This window comes from Mus caroli, unplaced genomic scaffold, assembly GCF_978045245.1.
Source record: "Mus caroli unplaced genomic scaffold, Mus_caroli_1 scaffold_6, whole genome shotgun sequence".
Lineage (NCBI taxonomy): Eukaryota > Metazoa > Chordata > Mammalia > Rodentia > Muridae > Mus > Mus caroli.
In genome coordinates this window covers 97,687,273-97,706,117 of record NW_028227261.1, presented here as the reverse complement: position 1 = coordinate 97,706,117, position 18,845 = coordinate 97,687,273, and the positions used below count along the sequence as shown (strand labels likewise).

Sequence of the window (18,845 nt, the reverse complement as noted above, 5' to 3'; positions counted from 1 at the left end):
GTGGGTGAATAAAATATGGAGTATAAAATAAATAAATAAAATTTAAAAAATAGGATGGCATGTTAACATCACCAAGGTTCATCACTGGTGAAAGTAATGCTGGTATTCTCTCTATAGGCCAAGGGAACACACTGTCACTTTTTTCCAGGGGTGGTGTTTGAATGTTTGCCCCATCCAAAGCTCATGGTGAAATGCAACTGTCACTGTAATAATATTAAGGGTGCCACGTGATGCTGCAATGAGAAGGTGGGCCACCAGATATGGACACCTTGATACACACACCTACCCTTCAGAACACTGTTGGCATCTCACTGCATCAGCCAGCCTGTGCAAACGACAAGAAGTAGTCTAGCACAGAAGACAGACTAGGACAGGTGGTTTCTACCTAGTGGGACAGCATCCAGTGGACAGAGAAGTGATGAGCCAACTGGGCTAACAGAGGAAGAAAGGTAATGACAACTACAACTGAGCCAAGACAGCAGTGTTGATGCTTTCACTGTGGATAATTCCTGCTCACTCAATGTGGCAAGGAAAGAAAAGGACAAGGGGCTGAAGGTCACGGACCTTGGCTTAAATCACAGCTCCACCCATGTGACTGGGGGTGCCTCAGAACCCCAGAAATGAAACACCTTCCTCAGCAGATGGAGGTACCATCAGTTCCATTTCATTTGTTTTGGTTTGTGTTTTGCTTGTTTTGCTGTTGTTGATGGTGGATTTCTAAAGACAGTCCATTTGAAAGTACCTCATAAAGCTAAAGCCATGGCTCAGTGACTAAGAGCACTGGCTGTTCTTCCAGAAGACCTGGGTTCAATTCACAGCACCCGAATTGCAGCTCCATCTCTAATTACAGTTTTGAGGATCTGATGCCTCTTCTGGCCTCCTTGGGCACTGCATGCACTCTGTGTGTGTGTGTGTGTGTGTGTGTGTGTGTGTGTGTGTGTGTGTGTGTGTGTGTGTGTGTGTAGGCACACCTATACACATAATAATAAAAATAAAATTTAAAAGTATCCCAAAAAGTTCTTATTCAAGAGAACCTTGAACACATTTTTCCCCTAAGTGAATTAAAGTTCCAGGAAATACCACCCAAGAGTTCCCGCCGGGCGTGGTGGCGCACGCCTTTAATCCCAGCACTTGGGAGGCAGAGGCAGGCGGATTTCTGAGTTCGAGGCCAGCCTGGTCTACAGAGTGAGTTCCAGGACAGCCAGGACTACACAGAGAAACCCTGTCTTGAAAAACCAAAAAAAAAAAAAGAGTTCCCAAGGTCCAAGGGTCAAGCCCCTAAATTTAGAGTAAACTGTTGAGTCCAGGAATCAAACTTAGACTTTGAATTCTAATGAAATCCAGCACCTTACTTCTACAAACGTAAGCTAGCTGTGGCTCACAGAGCTAAGACAGCCCAGATGACGCAAAGCAGGCCATTCACTCAGGTGACGCCACACAAGTTCAAGAGCAGGCAAGGCTCAGGACCGATCCTGCTGAGGCAGCTCACTGAAGCATTCCTGTACCACATGAAAGCATCAACTGCAGGAAGAAAAGGAACACCAGGGAGGGCTGCCCTCTTACAGACTAGATGGTTTCTCATCTGATTTAAAGAGAAATAAGATGTTAGGAACATGAGGAAGAAATATTTAGGCCTCTAGAAAAGCACTGTTGTCCTAAGGTCAACAGTAACCAGCTTTGAAGCAGGAAAGAACAGAACAAAGCAGGAAAATCATTGCTTCCAGGCTGTTCTCTGCACTTATTCTCAGACTCTAGGACATCTTTCCTTGAGAGTCAATAACCCAGGCTTCAGAAAACAGGCCGGCATATCAACACCCTAGTCTGGGTTGATGCCTGGCAATAGTTGACCTCAGTCTCTCTTTAACCCCTACCCCGGACTCAAAACCTGGTCCTAAATTATTCTTCTCAGAGCTCTTGAAGGGCTGTTAACTGGGCGACTAGAATGTATCCCTGGGCAGGGAGTGGGCCTGAAGCCCTTGGGTGCAGATCTGTGCTACTTATATACAGGAAGCCCTCAGTATCACAGGGACCAGTTGCTGACCTCTTGTATACATCAAGTCCCTTAAGAAAGACAGTGTCTGCACATGGCCTATGCACATCCTCACATACATTTTAAATCTTCCCTAGATTATGTAGAATATCTAACATTAAAATGCCACATGATAGTTGTAATGCTGCACTGTATATGCAAAAATGACAAGAAAAGATCTTTACATGCTCAATATAGCTGTCATGTTCCCAAAATACTTTCCATTTTCAGATGGTTGAATCCACAGACAAGAATCCAATAAAAGCCGGGCGTGGTGGCGCACGCCTTTAATCCCAGCACTCAGGAGGCAGAGGCAGGCGGATTTCTGAGTTCGAGGCCAGCCTGGTCTACAAAGTGAGTTCCAGGACAGCCAGAGCTATACAGAGAAACCCTGTCTCGAAAAAAAAAAAAAAAAAAAAAAAAAATCCAATAAAAAGATAAGGCTGCCCAGACTTACCCTATAACAAAGCAGCTCAAAACAAAACAAAACAAAACAAAAATGCCTTTAATCCCAGCACTCAGGAGGCAGAGGCAGGCGCATTTCTGAGTTGGAGGCCAGCCTGGTCTACAAAGTGAGTTCCAGGACAGCCAGGGCTACACAGAGAAATCCTGTCTCAGGGAGGGGGGGCTTGGGGGGGGAGCAGCTGAAAGGTATGCCAGTCCAGAGTGAGGGGGAAGGGCACCCAGAGCTGTTTGAGTCGCTGATACTTAGGGAAAGGAACAAGGTAAAACCAAGCAGAACTAATGGAAGCTACCAGCCCTGTACCACTCTAGTCTTCCACACAGGCTCTGGGGTTCAAGCACCTTGACAGGAAGACAGGCCACAACAGAAAACTGAAGTTTTAAATGAATAAACAGCTTCCTGTACATAAATGCTTCATACCAGCACTATTCACAAAACCCGAAAAATGAAGACAACCTACATCTGTGAAAGGATGACAGACAGAATGTGGAATAGCTGTATGCTGGAATATTACTCAGCCATTAAAAACACTACAATACTAATAGGTGTACAGGTTATCCTTTCAGAGTGATAAACACTGTAAAACTAGATGGAGGTGGTGGGTACACAGTACTGAGAAATACAAATGCCACTTTGTAATAGTTGATGACCAATTTTATATTAACCATAATAATAAAAAGATACAAAATAGGAACATGGTCCAAAGAAACCTAAAACATTTTAGATACTTTAATTTTCTGTTTAGAAGCCACTTCAGGTTTTTAATACATTAAAAGATTTCTCTCTGGCATTTTTTGGTAAGTTACTGTGCTTTGTTTGGTAAGGTACTTGATAAATTCTATAAAGTAGAGTCATCTGAAAAGACAGAACCGCAATTGAGAGCATTCCCTCACCAGAGTGATTGATCGATTATTGGTGTAGGGTGGCCCAGATCCTTGTGGAGGGTGCCATCACTAGGCAGATGCCATAGGAGCTGTAAGGAAGCAGGCTGAGCAAGTCATGAAGAACAAGCTGGTCCTTTATGGCCTCAGCTTCAGTCCTGAGCTCTTACCCTGACCTCGCTGCATTGGAGTGTGACCTTTGACTTGAGAGTTAGAAGAGGAAATAAACCCTTTCCTCCCCAAGTCACTTTTGGTCCTGGTGTTTATCACAGCAATACACAGTTATCCTTTCAAAATACTAAGAACGCACTCATAGAAGACTTTCTTACCAGCCGACTCCTTCTCATTCTGTTTTTCATAAAGGGTGCCCACAGACATCAGGAAAACAATAACCAGGAATACTGGAATTCTCCATGAGCCAGCCAGTGATGCTGAAAAGTATTAAGAAGTCATATTTTCAGTTAACAATTTGATATACAGACAAATTAAGAGATTATTTCACAGGGGAAAACATTGTTAAAAGGCCCTCATGCAGGTAGACTAACGAAAGAACAATTTCACCCTTGCTCTCAAAGGATCAAGGCATGTGCCAAACTACCCTTAAGAGGTCAATCTCCAGGCCATCATATGCACCCCCACATACCCACAGGTTTCACATTACCCCAAACTCAAGTTCACCCCTATGCAGCACCTGACACGACGACAAAGTTGTAGACACAAACCCTGAAGTCAGGGAACCAGCCTGGTTCTCTGAAATATCACTCGGTTAGAACTCAAGTTTCAAAAACGGGCCCCAAAACTGTAGCCAGAACTCCCACAGTACACAGCTGAGTCCCCAAGCACCTGCCTTCCCTGAGTCCTCTTCTGCCTTCTGCAAATATAACCTGAGTGACCGACATCATCATCAGGAGACCTTGCAGATAAACCTCATAGTTCCAACTCCACAAGCCTGCAGAGAGTACCTCTTAAAATCAAACCCTGACCAAGACATTTACAGACAGCTGGGCTTGGCTGCTGCTTCCTTTGGGGGAAGGGGGGAGCACAATTTATAAAAATGACTCTAAAAACAACTTTAGGTTATCTGCTGCTCTAAGTTGCTCAACTATTTTCTTTTTAAAGTAGAACTTAGTAGTTCCATCAACTCAGTCTTAAAAGTCTTGCCCAGTCATGTGAGTCATGCTGAAAAGCCATTCAAGAGCATGCAGCAGCACCACCACCACCACCACTCTGGCCCCAGCTAACAGTGAGCTGCAGAGCAGGAAACTCATGACTGAGCACCCTTGACGTGCACCGTCTCTGCTAAGCCATCAACTGTCTTCCCGCTGCTCCCTGAAGCTCTGGCATCTCTCCCTTGTGACACACAACTGCTTAAGCCACTCTTTTACAGGATGAACACCTCTTAGGAAGGGGTTTTTGTATTTCATACACTCTTCTTGTCTAACCTCCTCCCCAATTCCTGCCCCAAGACCTTCTTCTTACCCAGACCCAAACTCTTCAACAAGGCCCAAGCCTCTCATCATCCTTGGTGCTTATCTATCTCCTCCCCAAGCTTGCCACAAGCAAACTGAGCTAGAAGGTTGCCACCACTGCACACTTACTCGGCAAGAACTTAGTAAAAAATGCGGAGGGAACTTAAAGATCGACATCGGAAAGCACAGTATCTTGGATGAAGACTAGCGAAAGCTCAAAGCGCAACAGTTTCTACAGAATATGTTAAAGCATCTTTAGTGCAACACACAAAGACCCACTTCCACTGATCAGCCTCTTAAGCTACAGTTACTGGGCAGCTGTTTTTGAAGAAGAAAGGACTCACCTATATGAAAAAGCAGTATCATCCAAACAGGAATCGAAACTGCTCTCAAATAACGTTGAGTGCTTGCATTCCACTTGAATGAAACCATCAGCACGTAGCCAACTACCAATGTCCAGATCTTAAATAAATAAGACAGAGTTGTAGCATATATACAACAAAGAGCATATGTTACACAACATCTGCAGCATCTGTATAGTGTAAGTATTCTGGACACGGCACAGACAGGATGCTATGGGTAGCCTGCCTGGGTCTTCCTTCTTCATTTAGTTATGTTTAAATAGGCATTTGAAACCCAGGCAGTGATACTTAAATACTTAATAAAGTACATTGTTTTAAGACAGACAAAAGTTCAAAATCCATTTAACTTTTTAAAAAAACAATAGATCTTTATTTTTACCAGAAACACTCATACAATTTTTGGTTTGGGAACTGTTCTAATTCCCCCATTTAACGAGTTTTTTTTAAAAATAAAAGTTATACGTAAGTACCATATTTAAATTACAGTTGATCTTGTAGAATTCCTATAAGTTTCTGTTGACTAATGTGAAGGTGGGGACCCTAAAAAAGAAAAAGGCTAAAAAGATCCCATACTTTAGCCTATAAAATATAAGTAGGAAAGTAGTTATTTTTATTTTTTATTTTTTTTTTTTTTTTTTTTTTTTTTGGTTTTTCGAGACAGGGTTTCTCTTTATAGCTCTGGCTGTCCTGGAGCTCACTTTGTAGACCAGGCTGGCCTCGAACTCAGAAATCCGCCTGCCTCTGCCTCCCGAGTGCTGGGATTAAAGGCGTGCACCACCACGCCCGGCTAGTAGTTATTTTTAAAACAAAGAAGAGCTAGCTAAAGGATAAGCCAGTTGATAATCTAAGTGACAGATGTTGAGACCCTAACCTACAGTCATATGCACCAGTTAAAAAGGGTATCTGAAAAAAATATTACAAGAAGAAACAGCAAAAGTTGAAAAGAGAACCAGCCATGGTTCCTCCTCCATTTCCCAACCCTACAGCTAAAGGATTATCACTAACGATTATCACTACAGCTAAACGATCATTACAAGCTGCTAAGGCCCCTACATCCACATCACTCTTTCTTCATGAGAACACTAACAAATAACAATTTGTATTTGTGTGTATGGGTATTTAGCCTCCACGTATGTCCTTGTACCAGGTGTGTGCCTGGTTCCCTCAGAAGCCATAAGAGGACACTGGAGCACCCCGTGTCAAGGTTGTGATAGTTGTGACCTACCACGTGGGTGCTGGTGATCAAAGTCCAGTCCTCTGCAGGTGCAACCAGTGCTCTTAACTACTGAGCCATCACTGAAGCCCTAGTAAAGTCTGTTTTCTTAACCATAGGGGAAACAAGTGGGGCTAGGAAAAAAAAAAAGTAGAGTCTGAAATAGAGTCCTTTTCATAATGAAGATACAATCAATTTCAGTAATTACAAAGTGGTAAAATAGTGACCCTGAGGGAAGGGCTGGACTTCTCCCTATGCCACACAGATCCTGTTGGTCACTCAACAGCCAGACTAGAACCCAGCTTCTAAACCTATGGGCTGTGACATAGGTATAAAGGAATGTGAAGGTCATGAAAATTGTCTGTCAGTAGTATAGGCTCTGAACATGCAACAATGAAAATGTAATCCAAAATCATACACGTAGAAGTCGGAGATGCTTCCTGCAGTGGAGTCACGTGACTTCACTAAAGCCTTGGTTCTGACCTAAAGGGCGCCCTTTGCACTCACAGCTCTTACACAAAGCCTCTTCCTGCTATGGAAAAAGAACATTTTAGGAATTTCATCATTCCACAGCATGTGGGGTACCGACTATTCTGTCTGCATGCACTCTATTAGAATTGTTGATTTTTGAAACTATTTGAATTGCTGACCAAGTTCTTTTTTTGTTGTTTGTTTAGTTTGGTTTGTTTCTGAGACAGGGTTCCTCTGTATAGCCCTGGCTGACCTGGAACTCACTCTGTAGACCATACTGGTCTTGAACTCAGAAATCTGCCTGCCTCTGCCTCTCAAGAGCTGGGATTAAAGGCATCTGCCACCACTGCCTGGCACTGACCAATTTCTTTAAAAAAAAAAAAAAAAAAAAAGGACAAAATCCTCAGGTGCTTTTCGGCTTGAGCCTATGAGAGAACTTCCAGCAGTTTTTGAAATGGCACTAAAAATAGCCTTGCCATTCTGCACTATGTACCTACTTAAGCAAAGCAACACTCTCAGCACTGGTTATAAAAATCAAACTAGCAATGAACTCTGAAGAATACTGAAGATGCTGTGCCTACAGGATTAAACACTCACCCAAGCACACTTATCTCATTACCACACAAGTCTGCTTTAATCTGAAGATATGGCTCAGTGGTTAAGAGCACTAGCTGCTCTTCCAGAGGATCTGGGTTCTAATCCCAGCACCCACATAGGAGCTCACAATCATCTGTAACTCCATCCAGTTCTAGGGGATCTAACACCCTCTTCTATCTCTACAAACACTGCACACATGTGGTACGCAGACATACATACAGGCAAGACATTCATACATATAAAGTAAAAAATAAATTAAAAAATTAAATACAGTTATGATTTATTATTAACAGTAAATGTTTGATTATAAACCTGTCTTATATAGCTACATAACTAAGGTCATATGAAATTTCCTTAGGTAAATAGGAGTCCTAAGTGAAAAAAATTTACAAAGCTCTGGCACAGTACTAGCAAAGCCCACAGGTTACACAAAACTGAGACAGAATGATCAGAGACAAGCTGCCAACCTACAGACCTCAGGTAACCAACCCACGGCCAGAACACTGTGCTGATTCAAGGATGATTATTACATTTAATGCCAAGATGAGCAAAGCTGTGCCTTCAGGTCCAAAACCCGAATGTACAAACAGGGACTGGAGAGAGCACCTAACTCCAGCAGTCAATGTAGAATGTCTGTTTTTAAAAATGCAACTAGACACCAACAAACTGTAAGCAATAAAATTCAGGCTAAAAAAGTGAAAGAAAATTGTCCCATGATACAGCCATGACTAGGTGGGCAGACTCTAGCTTACGAAGAAGTAGAGAGCATCAGCCTGTGTTAGCTGTTCGCAGACGCTGGATGCAGAAAGGTGGCCATCACTGCTGTGATAGAACACAGTGACTACAGGCAGCTGGGGAAGAAAGGGTTTGTTTTGCTTACAATTCCACATCGTAGTCTATCATGGAAAAGAGTCCAGGCAGGAGCTCAAGTCAGGAACCTGGAGACAGGAATTTAAGCCTTGAAGGAAGGCTACTTACTGGCTTGCTCAGTTTGCTTTCTTATATACCCTAGGACCACCTGTGTAAGGGTGGCAACAGCCATAGTAGGATGGGCCCTCTCACATCATTAATAAAGAAAATGTCTACAGACTTTGTCTACAGGCAGTCTGGTAGAGGCACTTTCTTGGTTCCATTATCAAGTTGACTAACAAAAGAGCCAGGACAGTGGGGGACACAAGCACCTGGGAAGAGGCGAGCAGCTTAGTTTTCTGGAGTTCTGATGCAGAAATAGTAGAAATTATGAATTAGCATATTTCACTACAATGAGTATAAATGTTTCCAGCAACTAACAGCTATCTAAAAACAGAGTGAGTTTCTACCTCCTTAGTGTATCCAGACAAATTCTGAGAAGCTGTTATCTCTACTTACAAGGAACCTGTGTTGCTAAGAAATAAATTATATACCTCAGATTTTTTAAGAGAAATTTTGATCTGAAGAAAACTGTTATTTTTATCCAGTAAACATGAAGCTCACAGACAGCCTTCCTTCAGGCTAAAACAACCAGCTCCTCATACCCCCTAACTCCACCTTCAGGACTGTGCTACACAAACACTATACGGTGTGCAGATAAATACACAATATTCAGTTGCTGTTTACAATACAGCTTCAAAAATGGAAATGTATTCAGAACCGGAGGAGTGTGGCGACTATATTCAGCAGCACAGTGTAAATTTATGCATGTGAAGTATGATGGTAAAAATATACTCAACAATAAAACCAATAAAAATCACCATCTTCAGGCAGCTGGATCTCGAGGATGTGCCACATGCTTACACATTGTGGGATGCTCCTTCCCAAGTAGGAAAGAAATGGGGTTCCCTTTAAGATGTGCTTCCTTGGGCCTTACAAAGTTTTACAACCATTTACATGTAGTTCTTCAGAGAGACTCACAGAAATACTGTTTGTTCAAAAGGCAGAGCCATTCACAAACACTTGGCTTTTTGGATAATTTAATTACCAATAGTTAAAAGTGTTTATCTCTGAATTTGTTGGAATACACAAAGATCTGTCATAAACATTTTCTAAAAGACATTCTGGACAAAAGAATTTATGCCATAACAAGATGAAAAAGAATGAACTGTAGCTGCAAGCCGTAACAGTAAAGGGTCTACAGGAGGCCAGCAACCGCCTGATGAGAGCAGTATAGATGGGACTCCATGTTTTAATATACATTATTGTGACACAGGATATGTATGATAGGAAAAACTTTCTGTAGCATAGTGGTTATCATATATATATATATATACACACACACACACATATATCACATTTGTATATATGTATGTATATATGTATGTGTAAATACATGAAAATAAAACAAAAACATATTTGATATGTTCACCCAGGTTCAGAAATAAATTTAGAAGGCAAAGCCACTAACAATGGTAGGTAGTACTGGTATGGAGGGAGTGATGGCAGACAGGGGACAATTACTTTTACCATATAAATTTCTATGCTGCTTAAACTGTTCTTTACATAACAAGTATGGTAAGCTTTTCTAAAACAATGAAAAGTACTTATGCTTGCTCTGTGATCATGTGTCATGCATGTCTCTGTTGTTTGGAAGGAAGGGGATTAAACTCAGCAGAGACCCTCTCACCGAGCTGGCTCTCCAACCATTAAGAGTGTTGCTGTGTCTGGATACAGGACCTCACTGTGAACTGTCCTCAAGGTCACAACCCTTCTGTCCTGGTCTCCCAAGCACTAGGTTTACAGAGCCACCATGACCAAGAACAGGGTTCTCCTCCCTAGTCCAGACAGGAACTTCAGATCCACTCAGCCTCAAGAGCAAACCTGCTCGTGTGGGAATTTTCTCCCAGGCATACATACATCTCTGAACCACAGCTGACCTGAGGACATACTAACATTTATCCTCCTTAAATATGCTGTGCTCTCTCCAAAATACATAATCCAACCATCTTTTAGCACCCGTGTGCTAGACATTACATAAGATGGCATAAAACTTGGCAGCATTTAGTTAGCTCTCCAAGTAAGGCACTCATATTTTCCTTTCAGGAGACACAATCACACATGACATACTTCTCAGTGAAATGGCACAGTGAGGTGCTCAGTGTGTTCAAGTGCATGTGTGCATGCAGGCACACCTAACTCATGTGAGGCAAAGGCTGACGACTTTGAGATGTCTTCCTTACTCATGTCTCCATCTTTTTTCTTCCTTTCTTTCTTTTTCCCCCTTCTCCTTTTCTAGGCAAGTCTCTCAACCTGGAGCTCACCATTTTGCCTGGACTGGCTGGAGAGGAAGCCACCAGGACCCACCAGTCGTCATCTCCACTCCATGGCTTCTATTTGGATTCTAAGGATTCAAACTCAGACTCTCAAGCACTTTACCGGCTGAGCCATCTCCGGGCCCCTCTTCCTAAGTCTCTCTCAGACAGAAGAAACAAGCCGTCTCCCATCACTGCTGGAGCAACAACTACTCCAAGTACTTCACTCTCCTTTAAGACAGCTATTCTGAAAACTGTCCTCTTGGTCATCTGGTCCTTCAGAGTCAGGAGTTTTTATAGCTAAGTCTCTAGTTGTGAAAGAACTTCCTCTCAGCTGCTGTCAGGTAAGCAGCAACAAACCTCTCAAGGTTTCCAAGTGGAAGGGTGTAGCCCTCCCCGAGAGGCTGGCTGGCCAGGGTGCACTTCCTAAGAGCCTCTTGTGGCCCTGAACTAAGAGCTCGAGGGGACTTAGACATCATTCAAGCCAGCCCTTCAATTCGCACAGCAAGGGAGCTGAGTGGCCCAGAGTGAGGCCTTGGTCACAGGTCACAAAGCAAGTTACTGCCACAGCGAAGTTTCTAAGTCAAGGAAGGTCCTCTGATCCTTCAAGCCCTCACTGTTTCCAACACTACTTCTTCATAAAGAAAGAGACAGGAGGCAGGGCCACGGAGAAAACAAAGTTGCTGCTGCTGCTGCAAAAACTAGAAATGGTCTTTTTCCCCTGAACAAGTCTGAACAAAAGGAAAGAGGGGATCAAAATATCCCTGGCAGAGAAAAGGGCTGAAGCAGGGGACACTGGTAACTTTTCACACTTTTCTTGCACAATTGTACATCACAGGGAAAGTTACCCGAGAAATCGGAGCATGGGACATCAGATGACATTTTTCTTAAGCCTTCTGAAATCACTAGGTGAAGACAATATTCTAACACACCTGAAACTGTGGAAAAAGAACTTCTGGTACCATGAAGGATTAGTGGTTCACCTGGGCGCAGTGTTGGGAGGGAACCAGGGTAAAGAAGAGAGCTTAAGTGAGGCGTACAGGAAGAAGACATGAGGACAGACTGCTAACAAACCAAAGTGAACAGAGGCACCAAAAGGAAGCAGAAATGCCAGGACCTGGAAACCTGCACAGACAGCAGGAGAAACAGAGACAGCATGAGCTCCTAAGAGTCCAGGGCAACAGCTGGGATTAGTCCAATTTTTGTGTTCACTGGATTTTTCCTTCTAACTGAAATCAGTTTTTTTTTTCCTCCTAAGTTGAAGATTTAAACACGTGTGCTTGGAGAAAGGTTCTTTGCCCTTACTGAAGGGTACCAGCAGTTCTGACTGCCAGCAACAGGTTCAGAATATGAACTGATTGATCTCTAGTTTTTCAGATCTGACGTCTCTTCCTCCTGCTGGACAGGACTGACACCACAGTGCAGCTGTAGCGCTGTCAGAAGCTAGTTCGGTGCCTAGCACAGAGGACACATGCAAAAGCTGGATCTTTGAACCTATGACTCATCTGCTCCGTGAACGTGGGTCTGCTTACAGGGTACTTTCCTCTCTGCCTCTGTCATGCTGGCTCACATTCGCAAGTTGTCATAAAGCATTAGGGTCGATGCTTTGCATCAGGCAGCCCAGCTTGGGCTCACCAAACCAAACGCTGTGATCTATGAGATAGAAAACTTACGGTAGGCCTCTGCCCGGTTACATGTAGCTTCAACCAGTGTCAGGTGCAGGCTAACACGCCTCACTTCATCCACGTCCTACCCCTATCGGCACTGGCAGAACTCAACTCTGACACTTGTCTGTCTCCAGGTAAGCTCAACCTGCAGCAGGCAGCCAGCTCAGCTTAGTCCTCAGGCTCTAATTCACTCATAACTGTCTCTTATAATGGGTTTGTTGTGCTTTGTAACTCCCTTCTCGTCTCCCTTTCTCCCATCACTGTGACCAAACTACTGTATTAGGAGCCTTTTAGGAGTATTTATTGAAAGGCTATGGTGTAGATCAGTGGTAAACTGTGTGATTGTCACATTTAATTCAACACGGGTAGATACAAACATGAAGACTGACTTCAGGAAAAGGATACTAAACAGGTATATAGACTGAGCTTCACAGGTATTTTCCTGAGTGTGTAAGCCCTTCCACTGGCTCTCTGAGGGACGCGGAGAACTGCCCTATTTCCTCCCATCCCTGCTAATTTACCTCTGAGCTCCACCTCTTACTCCAGCTGGGAAGAATACTATTCACACAAGGCAAGCCTTGCCCTTCTCAGTTCCTAGATTCAATGGATGACACCTGGGTTACAGCAACAGCTGAAATGCTACATAATCTGTAATCATGGCTGAATTTCTTGAGGACTTTTCTTATACACACATAATGGTCTTTTATTCGAGGAATTTAATCCACGTAAACTGACTTCTTCAACAACAAAAGGACACTGATTTTAACTTCCTTTTTTTTTCTGACTTTTTCTTTTTGGAATTTCAACAATTTATTAGATGTATGAGTTTGAGTGAACTTGAATTGCTTTTAGCTTCCCTTTTTAAAAACTATTTTTAAAGATTTTTATTATTTTTATTTAAGGATAGGTAAGAAACATTCATGTGTATGCAGGTGCTTGGAGAAATCTTAAGAGGATGCTGGGATCCTTGAAGTTGGAGGTAGGGGAGACTTATCAGTGACGCAACATGGGGGCTAGGGGCAGAATTCAGAACATCTGGAAGAGCAGCAAGTGGAAAACCTCCTGGCCCCTGAATTTAACTTAAGAGTAAACAACAGGGGCGGAGCTAGCTCAGTATCTACAGCTCAGTATCTGTCTTACCTAGAGCCCACTAACACTTGGGTTTGGTCCCCAGCACAAACAGATACAGATTTGACAGTAATCTTTAAGGCGGTCACACCGACTGAACCTGTGGCCCACAAATGTGAGAAGTGTACACTTACCTCTGTGTATGTCTGTTCCATTAGGCTATGCTAATTTATGAGGCTGAAGGTACAACTCAGTAGCACACATGACACCCCCAGCACCACCACCCCCTGCAAAAGTACTCCTATACAATTATATTCATCCCGAAGACAAAGTACCTGACAATGTGTTCAATCAACTTTAAACAAGAACCAAGAGATGACCTCATGATCCTGGGACCAATTAGCAATCTACCTTTGGCAAGTTGAAACCTGCTCTAGCAAAGAAAGGCAATTACTTTGTAACGTTAATAATCTCAGGGCATATTCACTTTTTCAGTAACAAAGTGAATAAAGGTGAAATAGTATGGGGTGTATACACCTGGATCTCGCGCTGCCTAGGATCTCTCTATTCCAGCGCTGCATTCTTAGCCCCTGTGGTAGTTTATCAACCAACATTCTTAAGATTCTTAAGCATTAAATAACCACTTCATTTTAACCTTGCCCGATAAATATGTGAACTAACCAGCCTGCGACGTAGTCTGAGTCAGGAATTCGTCTCTAAGATTATCTTTGCGATTCCTTCCAGTTCTGAAGTTCCTCGATTCCCTAAGAATGACACCTGGTATCTATCTGTCCTTTAACGCAGTTGCTAACGTAGACCGGGTCGGCCGCGCAATGGCCCCCACAAAAGAAAATACAGTTCTCGAAAGCGCCCAGAGTCACGCACGAACTAGGGCGAAAGAACTGAACTCAGCCAAAGGACCTTTTCCCTAGCGGAGGGCGGGTTTCAAATCACACCCGCCTCTCTGGAAGGAAGCGCGCCAAGTCCCTCGGCCGTGGGAAGGCGCTCACTGGAGGACCTTTGGCCGCCTTGTCGCGGCGTCCCGGGTCCCGCCAACCTCGCACGCACTCCCGGCGTCTCACTCACCCAGAGGCTGCTGAAGTAGTCGAGGCCGCGGCAGATGAGCGCGCCCGCGTGCGCCAGCAGCACCTGCACGCCCAGGTAGCTGCCCAGGCAGTAGAGCCCGTAGAGCAGCGGGCCGCCCGCGCCCAGCAGCAGCAACAGGCGGCGGCGGCGCAGCGCCTGCTCGCCCAGCGCCTCCACGCCGTAGTCGGCGAAGCAGAGCGGCAGCAGCAGCGCGGCCAGCACGATGGGCGTGTGCGCGCGGTGCAGGCGCCGCAGCCACAGGCGGCCCAGGCGCGTAAGCGAGCTCTTGAACGGATGCAGGAAAGTGCCGCACAGCACGGCCCAGAGCAGCGGCCGCAGGAAGGCCTCGAGGATGAAGTACACGAGCACCGCGGCGCCGCAGCACAGGCACACGAACAGCACGGCGCCCGTGTTGTAGAAAGCCTGCTTGATGGGCTTATCGAAGCGCAGCGCCAGCGCCGCGGTACGCGGGGTCTCGCCCGGCCCGACCGTACGCGGGGCCCGGGACTCTGGCCGGGGAGAGCCCCGCGGGCTGGGCGCCTCGGCAGGGCCGCCGCGGTCGGCCATCGCGCCTCTGCCTGGACCGAGGGGCGGGGCTGCGAGCTGGCGAGGAGCGCGAGGCGGAGGCGGGCGGTGCAGCGAGGGTTTGTGGGTTTTGTAGTTCCCAGTCTGCGGTGGAGCATGCGCCAGAACCTAAGGAAACTACAACTCCCAAGAGGCTGAACGCAAATGCCTCCGCCCTTGGGCCCAATGGTCCCGCAGGGACCAGGTAACAAGTTTTGAGGAGGTCCAAGAAAATGGGATTGGGAGTGGGGGGGGGCGAATACTTTAATTGATGTCAACTTTTCCGGAGACAGGATCTCAAAAGAGACTCTTTCAGAGATGGAAAACACAAGCTGTATGTCTAAAAACACTGATGCACAGACTTAGTTTAACTGATTTATTTAATAAATACTTATTTTTAATCGTGCGTATGTAACATGTGTGGGTGACCAAAGAAGCCAGAAGTGTCTAATCCCCACAGACAGAGTTACAGGAGGTTGTGAACAGCCTTATTTGGATGCTGGGAATAGACCTCGGGTCCTTTGGAAAAATAATACACACTCTTAAACACTTTTTAAAGTGTTCTCTCGTGTATATGACAGGGTTTTAAGTAGCTATTGCCTGGTCTAGGTGCTTGGCTCCTACCAACTCATTTTATCTTTAGAACACCCCTACAGAGATGCTACTAGTCTTGTTTTGTAGAAAATAAGGGGCGCAGAGAAATTAAGTACCTGGCCTCGTACAGCTTCCAAGTAGGTGAAGCCGGTTCACACTGTGGACGCTTATTGTGTAGTTCTTCTGTCTATGCTAACTGAACTGAACAGGGGATCCTGTTAGGAGCCCTTTGATAGTATCTATTGAAAGGCTATGGGTGTAGATCAGTGGTAAACTGTGTGATTGTCACATTTAATTCAACACGGGTAGATACATACAAGACTGACTTCAGGAAAACGATACTAAAACGGTGTATATATACCGAGCTTCACACATGTCTTCCTAAGCATGTAAGCCCTTCCACTGGCTCTCTGAGGGACGCGGAGAACTGCCCTATTTCCTCCCATCCCTGCTAATTTACCTCTGAGCTCCACCTCTTACTCCAGCTGGGAAGAATACTATTCACACAGGCAAGCCTTGCCTTCCTCACTCACTTCCTAGATTCCTAATGGATGACACCTGGGTTACAGCAACAGCTGAAATGTTACAGAATCTGTAATCATGGCTGAATTTCTAGGGAACTTATACTCACATGTACAGTTCCTTAGAGAACCATAATGTGCTGTGAGTATTAACCCTTTGTGCCTCATACAGATTTAGGAGCCTCAGTATGGGGGCAATCTAAATACCTCAGAATACCTATAGCAGAATGTTAAACAGCCACTCTTTGCTTTTAGTACCTGGGGGGGTCAGGTCAGCAAAGTTCCCCACTGCAATGTTCTCTCTGGCAAGGGATAATGGAAATCAGAGTTCTCACTACAGGGTGCTTGTGGAAAAAAACAAGCCCTGAGCAGTGCGGGGGGTGGGGGTGGGGTGGGGGGGTGGTTCTTCCGCCCTAAGGAAAAAGTGTTGGGATCCAAGCCTGCTTCCTATAAAATACAGTGAAGAGGATTTTTATTTGGGAAAGAGGCAGAAGGAAGAGATATAAGTGGAGAGAGGGAGGAAGGGAAAGACAGAGAGCTGGCCTTTACTCAGTGTGGGAGGAGTCCACCATAAGAGATAGCTATTTCCTGTTCTCAGTAAACGTTCGTTCATATTACTTTCAGCGTGTCTTCTCTTTCTGTTCTAACATAAATATGGTAGTTTTCATATGAAGGAACATCGCTAACTATGTCCTGGATATAAAAGGATTCAGTAAGGCGGGGGTGGGGGTGGAGGGGGGGGCAAGGGTCGGGAAGAAAAAGGAATTCCTTTCTCCTTTCCATCTTGCTCATAGGTCTAGGGTCTTTGAAGTCTCAGTCAGAAAATGTTTGTGTCAGTTGTATAAACATTTTACTGAGCTATGTAACTGCTTTGTTCAGACCCCCTGATATCACCATCGCAAATTATAGTCGGATTTGCTGTCAGTGCACATATTCATTGACTTGAGCTGCTCTTTATATAACAAGGCTTCACCTTCATAGCTAAAACCTTTTGGGAATGGGAGGTGCTTGACATGTGCTCAGAGACGTGAGTCAGCACCGAACACCCATGCTACCCTGGGTTCAAAGCTCAGAGTCTAGTGCCCAGCATAAGATGGGCAGTGCTTCTGACATTCCATCCTCCAAATTTCTAATCCCTATGGAGCCAAAGCAGAGTAGAGGAAGAGCTTAGAGAATCTGTGCCTTTTGTCACTCAAGCCTTGAACCAGTCACTTGTACTGGTTCCACAGGGAAGCTTCCTCCGTGGGTGGCTACTTTCGGTCTGGCTTCCTGTCGCCTAACAAAATGGGCTCAAAGTGCATCCAAATGATCCCTCAAGCCGGCAAATCTCTCAACTACAAAACCTAAGTTCCTGTAAACAATAAGTCACATAGCAAACTCTTTACCAAAGGGCACAAGGCCTGTGAGTGTTGCCTGAATTGTGTTGGGGCCCCAGCTCAGCAAATGGAAGAGATTCTGTCATCCTACTATACTCTGTTCCCAAGTCTCAATGGAAAGGGAACTTGCTGCACCTTTCAAAAGGGTTCTAACGGCCAAAGAGAACTGGCAGGCATCGGGTAGAATTTGCAGTGAAGAAAATAACTCTAATAGAAGAGAAACTGAGGTGTTATAAACTGAGAAGTATTTGTACGGCCTCCTGTAATACTCTGGGTTGGTTGGTTGGTTTTCACCTCCCCTAGGACTCAGCATGCTGCTGTCAAAGTTACTGGTTGATGTATCTGTCTTCCTACAGAGCTCCTACAGAGCAGAAACTGGATCTGCTCCAGTTCTGTGTGTCTATGACCTGGCACAGCCAAGGATATTCATGATCCGGTGTAAGAGCTCAAAAGGTACCAAGCAAGAGAATGAATGTGTGCTTTCATTTCCCAATGGCCGGTTTGTGCTTCCTGCATGATCTTGAGACTTTCAAACACACATCTGGTTGCCAGGAGTCAAAGGACTGAGCTGTAGGACTCTATAGAGTTGCAGAGCTGGGAGACACGGTGATAAAAGCCACACCTGTGTGGAAGATGCTACAAGGCTGAAAACTTGACTACAACTTCGTAATTGTGGAGAGTTAACACTGCAGATTCAGAGCCAGATTGTCTTGGCTGTTTTTATAGTCCCCTTAATGGCCACTCATTGCCCACCCCTGTGTTTAACCTAACATCTTCTAACCATAAGGTAAAACCTTTAAAATATAGTTTTAGCAACCCACTAGGTCTTATCCATCCAAAAGCTAAGAATGTCATCGGAGAATATCTAAATACTGAGTAGAGTTTTCCCTTCCTTGATATAACTTACCTACTTGTACCCTACTAATGTTTTTTGGTTAATGCCTAAATTTATGTCTTTGCCCCCCAAGACAGAGTTTTTCTGTGTAGCTCTGGCTGTTCTGTAACTCACTCTATAGTCTGGTGACAATTCTGGAATTTTGCTGGTTTTTTCTTTGAATAAAACAAAACAAGGAGCCGGGCGTGGTGGCGCACACCTTTAATCCCAGCACTCGGGAGGCAGAGGCAGGCGGATTTCTGAGTTCGAGGCCAGCCTGGTCTACAAAGTGAGTGCCAGGACAGCCAGGGCTACACAGAGAAACCCTGTCTCGAAAAAACAAAAAAACAACAACAAAAAAACAGATATACTATAAGAATATGTTT

The 18,845-nt window shown here is 44.6% G+C and overlaps 1 protein-coding gene across 4 annotated transcripts in view; it reads right to left on the bottom strand.

The window, feature by feature from the left end:
- The window catches only part of Tmem245 (transmembrane protein 245), an 82,895-nt gene extending 67,771 nt beyond the window's left edge, over positions 1-15,124 (bottom strand). For all 4 annotated transcript variants that reach the window (XM_029475923.2, XM_029475924.2, XM_021161326.3 and 1 more), the window contains exons 1-3: positions 14,531-15,124; positions 5,187-5,304; positions 3,703-3,804 (exon numbers count right to left, since the gene is read on the bottom strand). In XM_029475923.2, the coding sequence (XP_029331783.1) occupies positions 3,703-3,804; positions 5,187-5,304; positions 14,531-15,097 (787 nt within the window). In that variant the 5' untranslated portion in view covers positions 15,098-15,124. The remainder of the gene's footprint in view (positions 1-3,702; positions 3,805-5,186; positions 5,305-14,530) is intronic.
- Positions 15,125-18,845: the final 3,721 nt, after the last annotated feature.